Source organism: Cupressus sempervirens, chromosome 7, assembly GCF_028749045.1.
Source record: "Cupressus sempervirens isolate cs-2001-9-10 chromosome 7, ASM2874904v1, whole genome shotgun sequence".
Lineage (NCBI taxonomy): Eukaryota > Viridiplantae > Streptophyta > Pinopsida > Cupressales > Cupressaceae > Cupressus > Cupressus sempervirens.
In genome coordinates this window covers 520,594,462-520,615,028 of record NC_143124.1, presented here as the reverse complement: position 1 = coordinate 520,615,028, position 20,567 = coordinate 520,594,462, and the positions used below count along the sequence as shown (strand labels likewise).

Sequence of the window (20,567 nt, the reverse complement as noted above, 5' to 3'; positions counted from 1 at the left end):
CTTATACATATATACGAAAGTATATATGTATATCTAGTTATGGAGTTCGAAGAGAATGATAAACATGATTTAATATCGTAAATTTCTAAAATCAAGAATCTCTTCTTGGGAAGAGAGTGTTCTTAATATGGCTAATGACTTAAGATCAAGAGAGCCCTTATTAGGGAAGAGAGTGATCTTAATATGATTAGAAGGGCGGAATATTTCATAGATGTTAACATATGCATATGTGACAAGGGCCCTGGATAGAGAATGTCTCTTCCATGAAGGACTTTAAAGGGAGCACTTCATAGAAGACAGAGAAGTAACAATGGACCTAAGGATCCTCAAGAGAATTATCGATCCCAATATGGAGATGGCTTTAAGGTTAGGGTTATGATAGAGGGTAGAATAGGGAAATATAATTTATTATCGTATACATTCTAACACTACTTTTGCAGGTATTCTTGTCCTCACTAGTTGGGATATTACAGTGGTATCAAAGCATGATCTTGCCATCTTGCGGGATTAAAGTAAATAAAATAATAATAAATTATTCTAAGTTAATAAAAAAATCTAATGCAATCAATCATGTCTTCCTTGTGTCTTCATGCATTTATGTATATTTAGTATCATGAAATATACACATTCATATTTCATATTTTTAATTGACGTATGGAATGACCAAAAATGAAAATGAACCAAAATATTCAAATTTAAACTCTTGCTATAATGCAATCATTATGAGATCACCTAAAAATTATTTCTTTAAGAAGAAAACTTGTCACAGGAGTAATGTGTGAGATAAGTATATAATTGCATGAGGACAAGCAATTTTGGGAGAGTAGGACTATGGTAACTCTTTCTAGAATAAGATTCAATAATATGTTACAATAAAAATAGAAAATTTGAATAAATAAATAATATTAATAAACAACCAATAGTATATCAATATAATCATTAGTAATCAATACAAAAATATTAAATCAATGGGACAACCAATCAAAAATGAGAATATCACTACTAATTAAAAAGGCAATTACCAACTATCAAAGGACACACCATTTATTAAATCAAATATTATTTAATAAATAGAGGGGACGACATTTCTATTAATTAGAAGTGATGAAAGGTCACACGATGGAAAACCAACCATGTTTAACGGATGGAGGAGGAAAAGTAAAAGAATTGTTTACTTTCCTTCATACTTTTCTGTTTCCAAAAAAGCATACAGTGGAGTAAAAAAACTAAGAAAAAGCACTTCTTTAAAGAGTATTAAGAGCCACGTAAGTTGGCAAAAAGACAAAAAAGGTATATCTTAAGAACAAGTAAGTTATTGAATACATTGATCATTTGTTGGATATGTCATGATATTTCTATGTTGTATTTGGAGTTGGCATGGATTGATTGGTTACAAGTGCTCATGGATACTTAAAGACGGTGGTGACGTTGATTTCTCTTGGATTAGAGAAGTATTTGTTAGGACAATTGATGGATTCAATAAGAAGTCTAAGGGGCATTCACCTGATATGGACTTGAGAGGAGATTGTTCTTAGATGAGTCTTAGTTGAAGACATGGATATCTTGATGAGCATTCTCATTCCCCACTCTTGGTCTACTCGGCAGTTTTGCTACTTGAGAGGTATAGCCAATTGTTTCTCTCAAGTGCATTATGTTTATACTTGTCTTTCATGATATGGATCTTCAGATATTGCACTTAATTTAGTTCTGGAGGGTTCATTTGAGAGATGGTTTATCATTGGTTATCTCCATGTGCATATGTTTTTGGTATGCTAGTTAAGTTTGGGAGATGGTTTTTATATTGGGCATATTCCTTGGATTAGGAATGGTTATTTTTTGGTTTAGGAATGGTTTATGAATTTGATCTTCTTGTAAGAGGCTAACATCTATGATTGGTAATATGGTATGGTTTGGATGTTGTTGTGGCTTCTTGGTTGGGATTTTATGGAGGAGATTTTACTTGACACAATTTACATCTAGAGGTGTGTGTAGAAGGACTTGATACAGGTTATGATTTGCATAGTTTTATCTTTGGTCTTGGTTATCTTCCTAGATGTTTGGTTTCAGTTACATTGGATTTGAGATTGGTTGGAGATTGTGATCACTAGTTTGTGCTCATGTATGTCATGTGAGAGATGTCATGATTGTTCCTTTATCTCTTTCCTTTGTTGGCTGTGGAGAACTTGGGAGAGCATTGGAGACTTTCTATGAGAGTTGCTCTTGCAAGTTATCAGTTTATGTGTTGTGGATGTCCTTGATACTACATGGATTCACTTCTTTGAGATGTTGTGAGTGGATTGGTTACAAATTTGACATTATCTTTTGAAGTGGGAGCTTCTTGGTATATATGCGGCAGGTATTGCTCTTGAGGCTTGTGATTGCAGATTATAGACTAGATATGTTGATGATGTGAGATTCACTTGGTATACCTTTAGAGGTATGGATAGTTGGATGGGTTTGGTACTTGTTGTGGATGTTATTTCAGCTATGGATATTTGACAACTACAAATACATGTGACTACCTTTTGGATCAGGTTTTTTGTGCTTGACATTTCAGTTGGTACAAGATTTTATGATCTTCTAATGCGACAAGTTGGGTGGCTTTCTCTTTGGATGGCTTCAATGTATGTCTGGTGGCAGTGGCATAATAGGAGGTGGGATCATTCATGTTTGAGATGCTGGATACTTTGATTTTGTTGCAAGTACCAAGATGGAGCACTTAGTGTACTTTGATCCATGATGGTGGATGTGGTGGGAGGGATTGTTTCCTTGTTCATTTATGTGGCTACGGATTGACCCTATGCAATGTATACAACAAGTGGGAGATTGTTGAGATAATGGGTATTGCACACATCGCATAATATTGTTATATTGTATTATTTTATTTTATTATGTAATATTGCACCTAGATGGATGTGCAACATGTAGAGATTCACAAGGGATATAGTTGATGAGTTGTATTGTAACATTGTGATAATAGTTGATGTATTTATTTAATATTGGAGAAAAAAATTAGATGTCCAATATTAAATGTGGGGTCAATGGATTAGGTAGCACATGGTTTATGTAATACCACTTGGTTGTTTTGTGAGACTTGCTACTATATAAGCAACCACAAGGGTAGTTGTTGTATGAGAAAAACAAAAGGATAAAAAGGAAAAACAAGAGTTGGGCGAGACAAGGCTTGACAGGTTAGCCAAAGGGAGCATTTGTGAAGGTTGGAAGCATGGCATGGGGTGTGTGGATTCATGCTTGTTCACATGGATTGCTTAGTTGTGGCTATGGCTTTGAAGGCTTCTATGGTTGTATTGCAACGGTGTTTTTGTTGAATAATACATGGTGATAGATACTTTTGGAAACTGGGTTTTTTCCCTCAATAAGGGTTTCCCAAGAGGTATATCTTGTGTCACATTTTTGCAGGTATGTTGTCTATTCTCTTGCATGAGGATTTTAATTGCATATTTATTTCAAATATATTATGGGTTACTAAACGGTTATATATTTTTGTTGCAAATTTCCTTACATTACTCACCTTGGAGGAAGGAGGGGAGATGGGAGGGGGTTATTGCTAAAGACAAACCCTTCTTTATCCATGAATTTAAAACTTAAGGGTTCCAAAGGGAAACCTTTTTCCTTGGGGAGCAACACCAGAGAGGATAAAATTTGAGAGGGAGTGATAAAGGAGTCCAACAAAATAACTCTATTTTTATCAATACAATCGAGGTAGGGTTTAGGGAGAATCTCATAACTGCAATTATCCAAAGAGATGGACATCCTTTGAGGCTTACAAATGGGATTCATAATAATTAAAACTTTGCTTTCTCCTATATCAAAATCAGAGTTTTCAAAACCAAGGAATGAACCAAAACAGTTACCTATGGTAGCTCAAATGTCCCACTTAACAAGTTCAATCGACTGATATCCTAGATAGAACCAGATAGGATGAGCCCTCAGCTTGAAGGAAAAGGGATTAAAGTTCGGAAACCAATCAAAAAAGTGAAATGCATAGCCATTAAACATCAATTTATAATCTGAAAGAAAATTACTTTGAAGGGCATTAGAGCGACATTCTAACTTAATGAATTTCTTGCCAAGATGCGTAATACTTACCTAACCCAAAAAGGAAGAGCTCCACCACTTGTCCATGCCTTCCATATTGGGACCGCATCACATTGTATCCACCATGTGAAATATTAAAGAAGATGATGGAAGACGCAAAGATGGTTGAATGTTCGAGTCCGCAACCATTCTCTTAGGGGGGCTAGGGTTTGGGGTGACACCCTTGATCAAGAGAGGAAGGGCATTCCTACGGAGCAAGAGGAGAATCATTCCTAGTCGAGAAGAAGGCACCTAAAGAACCGAAAGGGACCCAATCACCCCCAAAGCAAAGGGAGGTATAGAAAAAGATAAGGGATTGCCCATATCCCAGCAACCTTGCACGGTAGATTTGGATTCATAGGAACTTGGATTCACAACTCACATGGTACAATGTATATAGACGACTACTGAGTGAATAGAAAGGAGGGGGGAGAAGACAGTAGGAGACACCTAGTCAACGAGCGACAAGGAGGAGTTTGTAGGTGAAGACCAAAGGGAATTCCAGTTAGCAATAAGAGGGGAGATATTCAGTGTGTGGCATTAGATATACAATTAGTGAATTAGGAGTTGATACAATCAGCCACTGTGGGATGAGGAAAAATAAGGCTCAAAAGTCTCAATAAACCTTACAAAGAATAAGAGCATCTACAACTTATTTCATGTTGTGGGGAAATCATTGAATTCCTATATGAAGTCCATCTATTAAATGGAGGAGGTGCTAATTAAGGATGAGAGCTTAGATCGATCAAGAGAAGAACAAATAAAAAAATAGTAATCATTATGGGAGGATGAAAATAATATAGAAATTTATGTTCAGGGATTCCTCAAAACATTTAGCAGCATTTAACAATTAGCAATGAAATCGGTACACATCCAATAAACAAGGAATTCCTTCAAGCATCCTCAACAAAAAATCCTTTGCAACCTTTCAATCTATCAAATGACACTCATTGTTCAGCATACATGTAATCTATGAATTCCACCAATTTAGCAATAGATGCAATTTGATCCAGTTCGATGAAAGTTAGTTTTCAACAAAGATGCTCCCTAGTTACAGTTCAGCCATCAATCAAAAGGAAATGTACAATCACTGTCTCAAATCGATTACAATATATACTCAACATCATCCACTCAAAGATATAATCTACTTAACAATAGATGAGTACTTGTAAACAAGAGAGAAGTCCAAAAATGTACGAGTAGACCGACATCATTAGAGGAAGAAGGCCTATTTCTAAGGAGAGTCGTAATAGATTAAGAGAAGATCCATATCAGATCAAAACAACTCGCAATTATTAAGAGGATGTTTACTAAATAGTCCCTCATTTTTTTTACATTAAGATGGATAACCATCTACTTTAAGTGCACCAAGTGAATCAAAAGCCCAAAGAAAAAGGTAAGAGAAATTTGGAGTATTTACAAACATTGTGATATTATCAGTGAGATATAATGAAAGTTGCATAATATACCACAACAATAAAGTGTTATACACAAATAATCTATTCTCATCAATGGTTGTAATAAATGTTATTAATTAATTATGTATCATAGTTACAAGACTCAGACTCAACAATTTGTTTTTTGACTCGAACACAGACTCAGTATCCACAAACAACAAGGGCTCGGCAAATTGAAAAACCCAAGAAATTAAAAGATCTTTAAGGATTTTTAAAAAAATTCATGCATCATTTAATCAATCAACATCAAAGCTAGAATAATCAAGATATATAGAAGCTACATAGAACACATTCGAAAGTTTAGATTGATCATATACGTATAGATACAAATTTCAAAAGAAAATTTTAACACATTAGAACTATAAATAGTGTCACTATCAAATGTCTACAACATTCATGGAATACGAAATCCATGGAATCAAAAGTTCAACCATATAGGTCAAAATAAAAGCTACAACCGAAAAGACTAAGGATTTGAGAAGCCTATATTAGTGACTAGTCGACCCCACAACTTTCCTGCATTTGTGCCTAAGATAGGTCATAGAAGATTCTCCAACCGTCTTCTCTCCCTATGCATGAAGCTCAACCTCAATGACATCCTCATCCTCATCATCCTCAGATCCCTCACTCTCAGCCTTAGGATCCTCCAATGGGTCTCCTCACATTCTAGCCTCCTCTGCCACCTCTACCTCTCAATCTACCAAATCAACCCATTACAAGTCTTCATCAGTAAAGACAAGATCAGCAATCTCAGCGTTCCACTTTGTTTGTGGATCACTCTCCTGGTCACTTGCCAAAAGCCACTCTCATCAAAAACCGAATCAATCATCTCAATCCCCACATTGCTCTTCGCATATGATGATGTTGTCCACTCCTCACTTACAAAACATGCATTTAAGCAAGGATTGCAATGTGATAAAAAAATTTGCAAATCAAGTGACCCCTACACAAGCCACCACTTTTTTATTTGTGAAATTCATCATAAGCTTGAGGACCCAAGTATGAGTATATATGAATTTACAAATACTCAATTTGTGCCCACACATGCTTTTATCGAGGGAAATTTGTCAAAATCCTCAAACATGAGGATAAAGCAATGAGCAGTACAAGGGATCCAAACAAGGTGGGGAGCCCCTTCATAAGAAATTTACTTGCAGCGACAAATTTGCTACATTATCCATGACAATTTGTACCACATTCTCCTCACCCGCCTTCTTCAACACTTCCTCCGATACCTCACAAAGATAATCGGCATTTTTTGTTTTCTCTGAAGCATCAATTGACTTCAACCTAATGGGATAAAAGCAATTTTCAACAATCAAAATTTAGACATTTAATCACTAAACTAGTGGTCTACTACTAATAAGTACGAGTTCTACAATTACTAGATGAGACAAGAAAATTCAGCAATGTTCTACTTCTTTTGTCAATCCAGCCATCAATTATAATGGTGCGAACCGTCCTCCTTCATAGCTCATGTTGCTCAGCAATTGCAACTTTGACATCAGCCACCTTTCGGGTCAAAATAGGACCTTTGAGCTCCCCATCATTAGGGGTTTTGGACCAGAGACCACAAATAGTAATAGCGTCTATTGCAATTTGTCGATAAGGAGACTTAAACTAAATTAAATAAACAAAATAAGTATATTATTAAGTTTTACTTTCAACTTAGAAAATTGATTTATCAATGTGGCATATTCTTGAATCTTGAAAGCAAAAAAATCAAGACAGAGAAATCAAAATAATAACAAGTACCTTGCTACATTAAACAAAAGGTGGTTGTAGAACGGAGAATCTCCAGATGGTATTCATGCAACCTCATGTTTCTCCTTATTCCAACCCATGCTCTCAAGCGACGGTTGGGCACCCAAAGTAGTGTTTGGAACAAAAATGGAATCTAGTGTGGATTTCTTTTTTTGAATCTGAGGCCCAATGGTCACATTCGCATTACCACAACCATATGAAGGTAATGGAGAATGACAATTTGAAGAGACCTTTCAACCTAAGTTGTTATTTCTTCCATATCCTTTTTTAATTCTTTTTTCTCTTCATATTCCTCTAAATGAGCTTGCATTTCACGTATAACATCCTAGGTCGCTCCTTTGCATGTTTTAAAATCATGCCTTGATATATGTGCAAGGGGTATTTCAATCAGTTAATAACTCCCCCACTTTGTTTAACACTACAATGTCAACATATAACTACTCTTTTTTGTGGTTTAGGGTGGCATGTTTCCAAGCCTTATTCATTTGGACTCTAGTAGGGTTCGCATTTGAGTTACACGGTGGCTTAGATGAACTACCCCTAGACTCAAACATTACGTTGCTGTTGCAATATATCACTAAAAAAGCTAATACAATAAAGAAAATCAAACACTATGGCTTCTTACTTTTTAAGTTTTTCATCAACATAAAATGAAACAAAAGTAAACAAATTTAGAAAACAACACAAAAAAATGTAACTCACCTCTTCAAATGTGCTCCAAAATGATGAAATGTACTTTGAATTTATAGAGGACTCTTCCAAATGCTTCTCTTAGCTCTTATCAATGTGTGAATGCAAGCTACAAACTTGTATGAACAATCACCAATCAATATATGAGAGTCAATTGATTTGTTGATCTATTTTCTATGACCCCAATATTCTTCTCTCAAGTCTTTTTTCTCTCTTTTTTGTGTTTGCAAATAAAGGAATGGTCTTTTTAGGTCTTAGAGAAGACAATAAAGAAAAAGAAAGTCAAACAAATCTTTTAAAAATGTAACTCTTTTCCTTTATGCCTTTGATTGTCATGATAGAGTCCAAGCTACACGATTCAACAAGTCAGCCCAAACTTTGCTAGACTCAGCCGACTCCAACTCCAAATGCAAAAGGACTCTAGACCCCTGGCTTAGCTCAGGATTCACCAAGTTTTGTATCTATGTTATGTAATACAATTATTTCACTGATCCTAACACTCAAATCATGATAATTCTAAGAAAATTGGAAGGGAAGGAACCTTACATTAAATATCAAATGAAAATGGTTCCTTAACATTAATTGAACGAACTTATAATATCATAATGCAATATAACTATTAGATGCATTGTCTTGCACAAACTTCTTGCTTTTTGTTGTGTTTGATCCATATATAGCTTACCATTTTGAAAACTGATTATATTTTATTTCTCATTATAATGGGTGGGTATTAACATTATAAATTGTTTGGGGAGCAAAAGTGGAAAGGATAGCCCGCTTATTGGATCATTATCGTATGTTAGTAGCATGACTAATATTTTGTGGAATGAAACATGAGAAAATATTCATGCTAATCAAAGTGACTACAAGTCTACATTATATAGAATAATCAGTGCTCCTTGGAAAATGACAAATACCCACAATCCATTGCAGTCTTTTTTATTCCTACATGAATAATTCTTGTCTTATCATGTTTCTAACAATTTTGGTGATTCTATTTATAAGAAATGTACCATATAGATGATGTCTTCAAAATAATTATGCATGTGTTATTACATAAATGTTGTATTACTTTAATAAATCAGTCTATCTTTAATTGTTCTTTGAAAAGGGTGAAAAGAAAAAGTTGTTCTTGAAGAATCAAAATGGCTTTGAAGAACTATGAAAGAGTTCAAATATATATGTATAAAAGTACCATCATAAAAAAAATCTCCAACTATGGATTAAAAAAAACACACTGAAGATCATGGGCACATTCTATATATTGGAATTTTAGCCATCACATTATAAAAACTTTGTGAGTTTGGCTTAATGGTAATACCATTCAAGGGGAGTGTACATGACATCACCTATTGGCTAAATGTTGGATATAATACCTAAGAGGCATAAGACCCTTAGGCATTAAATGCTCCAAATTTGAATCATTGCTTGGCCTTAGGTGATGCTATTGAGAGGGGGTGTGCATGCCAATGACACCACCCAATCACTAAATCCTAGTTTAAAATTCCTATAGGTAGGCATAAAATAAGATCTATATAGGAATTAGTAAGTCCTTAAAGCCCACAAGTAGGCAGAAGTACTTTGTTTTCAATATTGCAAGCCTTAGTAAGACCTAACATTTGTATGAAGTCCTATGGGCATATTCGAAATTCTTCTTACAATTCTTCTACTTGTAAAAGCATTGCATTAAGTCCTATGGGCACTATGTAATGTACCTAAGGAAAGCACAATTTGAGGAGGTCATGGCTCCAATATAATTTTTTGAAAGACCTATAGCATCATGTTTAAAACATTGGGATTATAAATTATGACAAGATGACATTCGCATAGTCTAGAATGTATGATCTTCATGTCTCTACATATTTGTGTCCTTGTTTTGTTCAAGCATTTCAATGTTTTATATGAAAAAATTACAACGAATATATAGACCATTACAAGAGCTTCAAACTGAAGCAGAAGTCTCCGAAAAATAGAAGTCTAAAAAAAGATATAAATAGGACTCCCAAATGACCATTAATAGAAGATTCTAAAAAGCTAGCTAAAAATAGGAAAATTAAAATTAAAAAATATTCTAATACTCTCCCTTAATGGCCATTTTATCAACTACACCAAGTTGCTCCCTAAACTCGACAAACTTTTTTGGGTTAAGATATTTGATGAGGACATCGGCAATCTAGTCCTCAATGGGAACATACTACAACACTGATCCATTTTTGACAAGCTTGCTAGTAAAATGACAATGCAAGTCAACATGCTCGGTCCGTTCGTGGAAGATTGGATTTGTGTTAAGCTTTAAACCCCTTAATTATCATAGAACAAGGGAGTACCACTCGTGACATGTACTTGTCAACAAGCATTCTTCAAAGCCAAACTAATTCACAAGCTTCCTTAACAGTTCCCCGATATTCTGCTTCGCTCAAGGAAAGTGTTATTGCCAACTGCTTCCTGTCGATCCATGTGACTGCACCTATGAATAAACAAAAAACATTTCTAGAAGTAAATTTTTTATCATCAACACAACTGCCACATTTGAGTCTATAAAACCAATGAGCCTAGGGTCTTTGCTTCTATTATAAAGAAAGCTGAAATTGGGAGTGCCTTCCACAACACGCATCGTTGCAACCCAATGTTCATCTTTTGGGGTTGCCATGAACCGAGAGATGTAGCTCATAGCGTAGCTGATGTCAAGTCTAGTGGTGGTGTGATGGATGAGGCTGCCTACAGAACTCTTGAATATTGATTCATCTGTAATGTCTCCTTTTCAGTTCGACATGGCGTTAATCGTGGATTTGCCTATTCCAGACTCTCGTAGGCAGATGGAGTTGATGAGAGAGTCATTTTTTGGCGTTATTTGGTGATTAGATGGCTCATTGTGCTCTTGGAGATATTATTTTATTTATATTTTATCCAAAGTAACAAGAATCGGAATCGGATCGGAATCGGCAAGGCCGAATCAAATCGTGAATCGGCCATGAATCGGAAAATTTTAAAAACCCTTGAAATTTAGTGAGTAACTTATTTCATAAACCCTTTATCGCTGATTCGATTCACCGATTCATAAAAAATCGTTTGGCTTGAATCGAATCGCTGAATCGCGTGAATCGCATGAATCGCCGTGATTCTTGGAACTATGATTTTATCATCACTTCTTATACGGGGCCTACATGTTATAATTCTAAGTTGAGTTGCACTTTTATTTTACAAAGTTATTTATTATAAAAAAAAGTGCATTATAATGGGATTTTTTAATGGATGTTTCTAGAAGTTCTTAGTAACTTCTTAGGAAAGTAGATAAATAGAGGGCTTGGGCTCCCATTTGGATAGACGGGATTTGGTAACTCAACTACATCTTCTATGAGCATTTGTGGAGCTTGATAATTTGCAAATATTCAGCATAATCCTTAAGAGCGATACCTCTCAAGAGATTGCATAACTAAGGAAGTGAAAGACCTTCTGAAGGGTTGCACTTTGGAAGTGGTATTTAGCCATTTCAAGTTGAGCTTAATTTGTATATTCAGACTACTTGAGGGTTTGATTTTTTGGAAGCAGTCCGAAAAAAGCAGCTCCAAAAAAGCAGTCCGAAAAAGTAACTCTAAAAAAGCAGTCCGAAAAAGCAATCCGAAAAAGTAGTTCGAAAAGGCAAAGCAAAAAAGCAGATCCGAAAAAAGCAAGTGAAAAAGCAAATCAGAAAAAGAAAAGCAAAAAGGCAGCATTGGAGAAAATTATTATAGTCATCTACAACCAGGTTCCTTTGTTAGCATTGCATTTTAGGTGTTATAAGTTTCAGCTGTAGGTGTGCATTATACCAACATTATCATTTTTGTAATCCATGTAAATGCCAAGAGTCTTGGCCATATTTCATGAGCATTGTATTAGAAATTTCATTGCAATTAAGAAGATAATAGTTGTTGGTGTCATTTGAGCAATTCAATATCATTATTTATCAGCTAGTTAGTTTGTATACCAACTATTTGTAAAAATGTCAGTTGCCTGTAGGTGTTCATTTCTCATGCTTAGATCATATATATGCATTGAATATTGTCAAAATAAGTTGCACATTCATGTTAGGTCGTTGTTTAGTCAATTCAGAATCTTCTTGCAAGCATTCTTATTGATGCTGAGTGAAGGAAAGGGCCATAAAAGCATATTGAAATTTTATATCAGTCATATGACCCTTGTATGCAAAGCGTTTTCTTGAACCTTTATCAGCATTTTGGGATCAGATTTGAGTAGGATCATTACATCATCTATGACTAGTGAATCTGATTTAGCTTAAAGTATCAGCCCTTTCTCCATACGTATAGATGACGGTTTGCGATCATGTATTCAAAACTTATCCAATAGGATTTTGGCATACTTTGATAGAGAAATTAATATGTTGTTATCTGCCTACCAAACCTCTACACCAAGAGAATAATGGGCAAGTCCTAAATCTGTCATATTAAAAGACTGGAACAAATTTTCTTTGAATTGCTCAACTAAATGCGTTGCACTACCAATAATGATCAAACCATCAACATAGATAAGGTAAGATAAATTTATTATTGTCCAACAGGAAATAAGATAAGATGCCAAGAAGAAGAATCTCACCACTAGCATGCCTAACATGCAGAGTAGGATTAGGACTCCACTGAAACTCTTGATCAATCAAATACTTATCAATCTTAATATACCATACATGGGAAGCCTGTTTGAGGCCATTGGGTGCTTTCACCAATTTGTGAACCTAGTGTTCTTTACCGCCAACCTTAAAACTTGGAGATTGCAACATGTAGATTTCTTCCTGTAATCACCATTGAGAAAAGCAATCTCGACATCCATCTCATGAACTTTCCATCTAAACTGGTTGAAAGAGCGAGGACAAGCCAAATGGTACTCATTTTCGCTATTGGAGCAAATGTCTCCTCATAGTCGATGCCCTCTTTCTGGAAAAATTCTTTAGCTAATAATTGAGCCTCATACTTATCAAGAGTTCTATCATCCTTATACTTGACTTTATAAACCCATTTGCAATCAACGGGCTTCTTCCCTCGTGGAAGATCTGTGAGGACCCAATTGTTGTTTTTTAGCAAAATTTGATGTTCAACTACCATGGCTTGTTCCCAAACAGGTACACCTTTAGCCTCTGAATATGTTTGAGGCTCATAGAAATTGTGAATGCTTTCCATACAAGAAAAATTAACTGTTATGCTGCTTGCTTTTATTCTTAACTAATCTTCCCTAAATAAGTTCGTCGTTGTGAAGATCACTAGTGGTTTTGGCCCACCAATTAGGTCGGAGAGTAGAACCAGCATCCACTATAAGAGGAACAACAACACTTTTGATCTCTGGATGCAGATCTTGAATGTCCTAAAAAAATTTGGATGGTGCAATGTAATGCTTAAGAGATGCCACAACTATAGAATCGTCAAAATTCCCCTATCATGTGAGTCAAAGGGAAGTTGAACACCAAATCTATAGCCCAACGAGGCTGATCCTCAAGGATCAAAACAAGAGAACAAGGCTGGAATGGCCCTCGTTCTTCATCAACCAACACATCTTGACTCGATACGAGACATTCAGTGTCAATATCAATCAAATGATAAGCCTTATCTGTAATCATTGTAGCTTGTGAATATCAATTTGACTCTTAGAATCCAATTTGGTGCATTTGGCATCTAGAATCCAAGTATAAGTTATAGAGCCAAAAAGCCTTCCAATGACTGATTTCGGGCTTCCATCTAGACCAAGCTTCCTCTATGATCATCTTCTTAATAGCCTATGTGGCAGAGTGATTCCGAAGGTAAACTACAATAGAGACTACTTTTGCCCAAACTTTCTCTGGAACATTTATATGCTCCATCATAGATCAAGCCATATCAATGATTCTATGGTTCTTGCACTCATCAATATCATTCCACTTAGGGGTGTAAAGGATGGTAAGATAATGCTTAATGCCACATGATGCACAAAAGTTGGAGAAATCAAAAAATCAAAATTCCTCACCATTGTCAAATCGAAGAGTGACTCTCTGACATCATAACTCTTTTTCTACTAAGACCTTACACTTCTCAAACATGTTGAACACCTCTGATTTATGATGAAGAAATACACCCACATTTTTCTGCTGAAATTGTCAACAAATAATAGAGAATATCATTGCCCAATGAGTAATGGAGAGCTCACGGGTCCATAGATATCTAAATGAGCCAACTACAAGCCCTTGGATGCCCTCCAAGTCTCATCATCTGAAAACGGAATTCAATACTACTTCCCAATTTAACTAGCTCCGTAAACTCCATGATTCTGATTCTAAATCTCAAGTAATCCAACTCTAGATTATCCCGAATTAACTAAGAGATAAAATGAATATTGAGATGCCCACACCATTAATACAAAAGATTGTTGATAGAAGTACTTTTAATTACCATAGCCCACTCCTAAGAGTCACCTATATCAACAAGTCTATAAAGACCATGATCAAAATCAACAACAATTGTAGTGCAAGACTCCCTCTCAACGATGTTGCAATCTCAAATTGAAGATGGCATTCAATTATGGAAACTGAAGCATAATTTGACTTACTAACAACAAATTGAGCTCCATACCTAGGACAAAGTGATAATTGAGAAAGAGAAAATCTCTTCCTCCCAATGAAAATATAAATGTTGCCCTTTCCAACAACAAGATACTCCTCACCTCCTCTAAAGATTAGTAGATTTATGAAAGGTTTGAACTCAATGAAGCAATCCGGACAATGTGTAAAATGTCGAAAGACACCTAAGTCGATGTATAACGAAGATGATTTCTCAGGATCGTATGGGTAACTAGCCATGAAGCATAAGAGGCAGACACTTGATTGGAATGCGCAGAAGCATGGGCCTTCTGTTTAGACCCTTGTTTAGATTGCTTTAGACACCAATTGTTTCTTAAAATATTTCTTCATATGGCAAAACTTGTCACAGCAATTGCACTGGATACTTTTCTCCTTGGAAGAATCTTGGAATGACCTTGTCCTTTACATTGTAAGGACTGAGGTTTACTTGTGTTCTTATCCGATGCTTTGGCTATGAACATCACCTATTTAGTATAGGATAAACTAGCGTTAATCCAAAATATTGCATCTATATATCCTAATGTAAAAGGTCATTGCAGAGATCAAGAAACTTCGTATCAACATTAGTAGAAGTGATATTGAGTGTCTCAATGAAATGCTCATAGGGTCGAGGCAAGCTTTTCAACATGATCAATACCATATCTTCTTCCTCCATCTTGCGGCCAATACCCTCCAGCTAGTCACGGATGTCCTTGATCTTCGTAAGATGTGCCTAGAGAGACATCTTCTCATCCATCACAATAGAAAACAGTCTATTTCTTTAGAAAGAAAGATTAGCTCTTGTCAAATGTCTCGTGAATATCCTTCAAGAGTTCCCAAATCTCTTTAGTTGTTTTGTCATACAACACCTAAAGAAGTTGATCATCAATAACAAAAAGTTTGATAAGCATCACGACTTCTTGGTTGAGCTCATCAAATTCTTCATACTGTGTTCTAGCTCATGTAGGACAGTTTTGAACCCAAAACAATCTTCTTTGAAACACAAAAAAGATACAAGTAAGTAATCACGGGATGAAGTAATCCCAAGCGATTTATTTACTCCTCAAAAAGTTTACCCGGAATACTACTACTTTGATACCATATTCATTCCAATATTTCGATGTGTTGAATGAAAGAAATACAATGAATATAGACCACTACCGGAGCTTCAAACTGAAGCAAAAGTCTTCTAAAAATAATGTCTAAAAAAAGTAATAAATAAAACTACTAAATGACCATTAATAGCAGACTCTAGAAAGGTATCTAAAATAGCAAACTAGAAGTAACAAAATATTCTAATAAATTTGTCATTGTCAAAGAAGCCCTATATTACTGGCGTATTTCATTTTTTCTTTTATTGAAACTGACACGTGATACCCCCTATTATCATTAAGAGGGAGTGTTAGAAAATAATGTTATTAGGGGTTAGTAAATGATGATAAGAAGGTCCAATGTAATCCGTATGTCAGAACCATGCAGATTATGGATGGAATGAGAAAGCATGTGTAAATTCAGTCAATCAAGAGGACTATGAGGGTTTCTCTAATAGAAATTTTTGTTAGACCTGATCTCCAAGTCTAGGTCCACTCTCGAAACTGACAAACATAACCACAAAGGGAATTAAAACATTGTCAGTGTTTAACCTTACTATGTGAATCAAGACAGAGAAATTAAGTGCATAAACTTGTTGAGTGGATAATTAGTGTTTCTCCAGTGATTATGTCTGTTGCATAGAACTGCCAAATTAATGACCCCAGCAGCAATCATCAGTTTTTGAGCACTAAACCCCACGTATTTCAGTTCAGATTGATTTTTATATTACAGCAGTACATGAATAAGTAAAACCTGGGCCTTTTAATAATGCATTGCCATACATGCCTGCTAGTGTCATGTTTTGTAGGTGGTTGAAACAATGACAAACAACTTATCTTGATATAATGTTTCTATTATTGGGAAGTCAAGCTTCAAGGTTGGTGTGAGTAAAAAGAACCAAATTTTCACAGATAATTTAAACCATTTCAAGAAGCTTGTCAAAACACTTCAGGAAAAGTTCTTGATTTTGATCTAAGAACTTGTGTAGAACTCACACCGTATATTCTGGAAAAAGACATTAACAAACCAGATTGTTTTATCAAAATCCATATTATAAACCTAAGAAAATATCATTCATTTCCATCAAAATTTAATCACTCCAACTAAAAAATCAAAAAGGAAGTGGGCACCTATTCAGATTTCCATCTAGAGAAATATCTAACAAAATAAAATGAACATGCATGAATATTATTCAGACCAACAGAACCTCTCAACTCCCATAAGAATAAAAAGGGACCAAATAACAAATATGGATCAGTGGAAAAATTTAGCATATGTTTGGCCCAAATGGTAAAATAAAAACAGATATCTTGATAGAAGAAAGTCTATCAACACAATTGTTTGTGTTGTATGTATGCTTCCTTTGTAAACGAGTAAATCCAACAGGAAAATCCCTTCTACACATTCACACAAAAGACAATTCTAATATATACCATGGTAAAAGCTAACTCTACAGGGCAGATGTACCTAACCTTGAGCAGATTTACAGTATTCAAACCGGAGGGACGACTTTTGCGTTCTTCCTTTTGTGAAACATCTACAACCTTGGCTGTGCCAGAATCAATCACCAATTTCTGGAAGACTTTGCATACCTGAAACACGAATTAAGCTTAAATTTTAGATCTCGATCAAAATCAAAATATTCAAGGTAACACAAAAAAAAAAAAAAAAAATTCAAGGATGGTATATATGTCAGAGACAAATAGTTACATAGACTAACTTGAATCAAATATCCAAGACTAGAAATCTCACATCTTGGTCAAATACTTTGCTCCGATCCCATAATAACTGAAGCTGATAACCACTCTTGTTAATATGTGGTCGAACAATCCAAAATGGCTCTGGTTTAAATGTGGTAATTTCCAGATGTCGTTGTACACAAAACCCAAGCGTTGGTGTTTGACAGGGCCCATAACTGAAACATGGGAGAATAATATCAGTTAAACATCTATTCACAATGTACATATATGATTCCTTAACCAGAGTCATGACAAATTTCACCATTTCATAGAGCTTCTTACATAAAAAAGAGCTTTCACATTGCATCTTCAGACATCACTGACTAAAAATACTCTCTTTATACTTTTTGTCAGGCATATGAATAATCTTATTAATTTTTTATATCAGAAGATAGGAAGAACATTTTTCATAATGCCTGCATTTTGTATTTATATTCAGGCATTTGTCCTGTAAATTAGTATTACTTATCCTGGACATCAATATTACCTTGTCCAATTGTTGTCAATAAATATTTTTATATCTCCACAAACAATTCAAAAATTATCGTCTGGAGGAGTATTCATTCCTATGGCACCAACAAAAAACATGAGATGATATTTACAAGAGTTGCATCCCAAATATAGCAAATATAAAAAAACAGCCTCATGAACTGTGAGGAAAATGTCTGATCAGGACTGCACAGAGATCCTCTAGTCCATAAAAAGATATATTTTAAACTAATGAAACAAATTCGCTTACAATTTAGTTACTGGTTTGAGTTTGGTTCGAAAAACCGGTTCGCCAGTACAGCATAATTTTGGAAAAGGTTTTGAGTTCGTTCATGCAAAAACGTGTAAAAATTATAAAAAGTTATATATATGAAGCATAGAAGCATAGAGTATCATAAAATCATATGATGTAAACTCCACCTTGCACAAACTTCTTTTGGTCAATCACCTATTTGCACACCACAAATGATGTTAGAAGCTAAAATAACCTACTTACATTCACTTTTTAGGGCAACCGGAACTCAAAAAATATAAAATTCACCCAAATTCGTCCCAAATTTGATCTGGGCAGCCAAAATTCGCCCAGGTTCGAATTTTGGACTACAAATTCGAACCAGCCTAGGGATCAAACCTGGGTCAAACTTGTAAAGTTTACTTACAGATTTCCTTTTCGCTGCTGAATTATGTATATTTCCTGTAGGTACAGTGAATGCCAATGAAGTATACAAGTGCTGCACAGTATATATAAAACTCAATGCAAATGATGATAAATATTTATTCAAGATCGGCATCTGTATAGCCAGTGATCTGCACACATTAATCAATTACTATGTTGCAATATCGGGCGGCATATACATTATATATGATGTGGACAGGTACATGGGTGAATGGGCATGTCTCTATTTGGAGACATGTCCATTCACCGATGTGCCTGTTCGATGGAATGGTCACACCCGATGATTAGTCATAACAAGAACTAATGCCATTTAAGACTTTAACTAAGTCTTTGCAATTGATAACAATCAGTATAAATACGATTGTCCAAATCTGAGATATTACTTCAATAATAATCTACAACTCTGATACCATTGTAATGTTCTGTTCCCGACGTCACATTCAGGGAGATAAGCTAGCCGTACAGTGGTGTAATGTGCACAATAGGGAGGTCGTACAGTAGTGTGAGAGCAGATTAGACACAACAGAAAAGGTCATACGAAAGGTATGGAGCAAGGTCGTTCGGTAGTGGAGCAATGTCGTACAGTAGTGGAGAAGGTCGTACGGTAGTTGTGGAGAGGGTCGCACAGTAATTGTTGGGTCCGTACAGTGGTTGGGGAAGGTCGTAAATTAGCAAAACACAGAGAGGATAGTGGATGGTGAGGATAGGAGGGTGTACAATGTTGAGATATCTGAAAGGTGGACAGGTACGGTGGGGAATGTGACGGAACAATTATTAATGTAAGTCAAGTTTCAAGAAATATGCAATACCTTCACCAATTACACATATGTAACTCAATACAAGCAATTGCACTTCAATGGAGAATGTGTACATTTGTGAACAAGAATATTGCTCAGATTTGTAAGATACCAAATAACAGTTAATCAAGTGCAGACTCATCTCAAGATTGGGTTTTAGAAAGAGTCGAGTAAGAAATCCAACTCTTATATCGTTCTTAAGTTTCTTTTATGTATACTTCCATGTTATCATGCCTGCTATCCTGGGTCGGTAGTCCTTTATGAGAAATACCACTTAGAATATATGATATTGCATTTTAGAACCAGTTAATCTTTTCCTTGTATCTTCGAATTGAAGTATGAATATTCCAGTCATAAACAATGGAGCTATTTTGTTTCCAGTCTGCCGACTGATTACTTCATTATCATTACCATTAACATATATTAAATCAAACATCTCTCATACTGATCGAATGTACATTTACTTGTTTTTCTTTTCTTTTTAGAATGATGTCTTGTCGTCAAGTACAAATCACATACATCCTACTATAAAATTTATTAACAGAGATTGAGATAAAGAATAGTAAGCACCAAGGTAATCACCAAACAAATGCCAAAATATGGTGAAAAGTCTCTAAGTAAAGCTAATTTGATGGCACCAAGGAATCACCGGCTTGATGGCCTAATTATGGTGAGGAGGTGTAGATGAACCTGTAAAAGGAAAATACAAGAATGATATCAATAAACAATACATACCTAATTAAACTAATGCATTAGCTCATGCAAGTTGCCCTTATGAAATAAGTTGTCAAGCTGCGTGGTGGAGATCGGGTTGTAAACCCACATTATGAAATCCTTGGCCAGGGTGGAAATAGGCAGATTTGCCAGAACAATTGATCTTGTTGTTGTCCAAACGCTTCAGTTATTTCGTCGAATAACTGTTGGGACCTAAACCCAACTGGATACTCTGATGATTGGATCAATGAACATCCCAAGCCCGACCTCAACGTAGGGAGGGTCGTTCTATTTAATTAGAACCTATGGGGATAAGTAATGGTCCACGGTTGGGAGTTTAAGCCTATACCAATACTTCTCCTCTCACCAAAGCTAGAGCTTGGACAACTTATTGAGAAAGCTTCACAAATTAATCTGTATGATCTCTTAATCCTGTAAGTTCAATATTTCTATTCAAGTTCGAAAGTGTTTATTTTA

General features: G+C 35.4%; 1 protein-coding gene across 4 annotated transcripts in view; it reads right to left on the bottom strand.

The window, feature by feature from the left end:
* Positions 1-20,567, bottom strand: part of LOC149547812 (DNA topoisomerase, type IA, core) — a 194,169-nt gene that overhangs the window by 92,462 nt on the left and 81,140 nt on the right. For all 4 annotated transcript variants that reach the window (XM_089791849.1, XM_089791848.1, XM_089791852.1 and 1 more), the window contains 2 exons: positions 17,428-17,590; positions 17,148-17,267 (listed from right to left, as the gene is read on the bottom strand). In XM_089791849.1, coding sequence (XP_089647975.1) covers positions 17,148-17,267; positions 17,428-17,590 — 283 coding nt within the window. The remainder of the gene's footprint in view (positions 1-17,147; positions 17,268-17,427; positions 17,591-20,567) is intronic.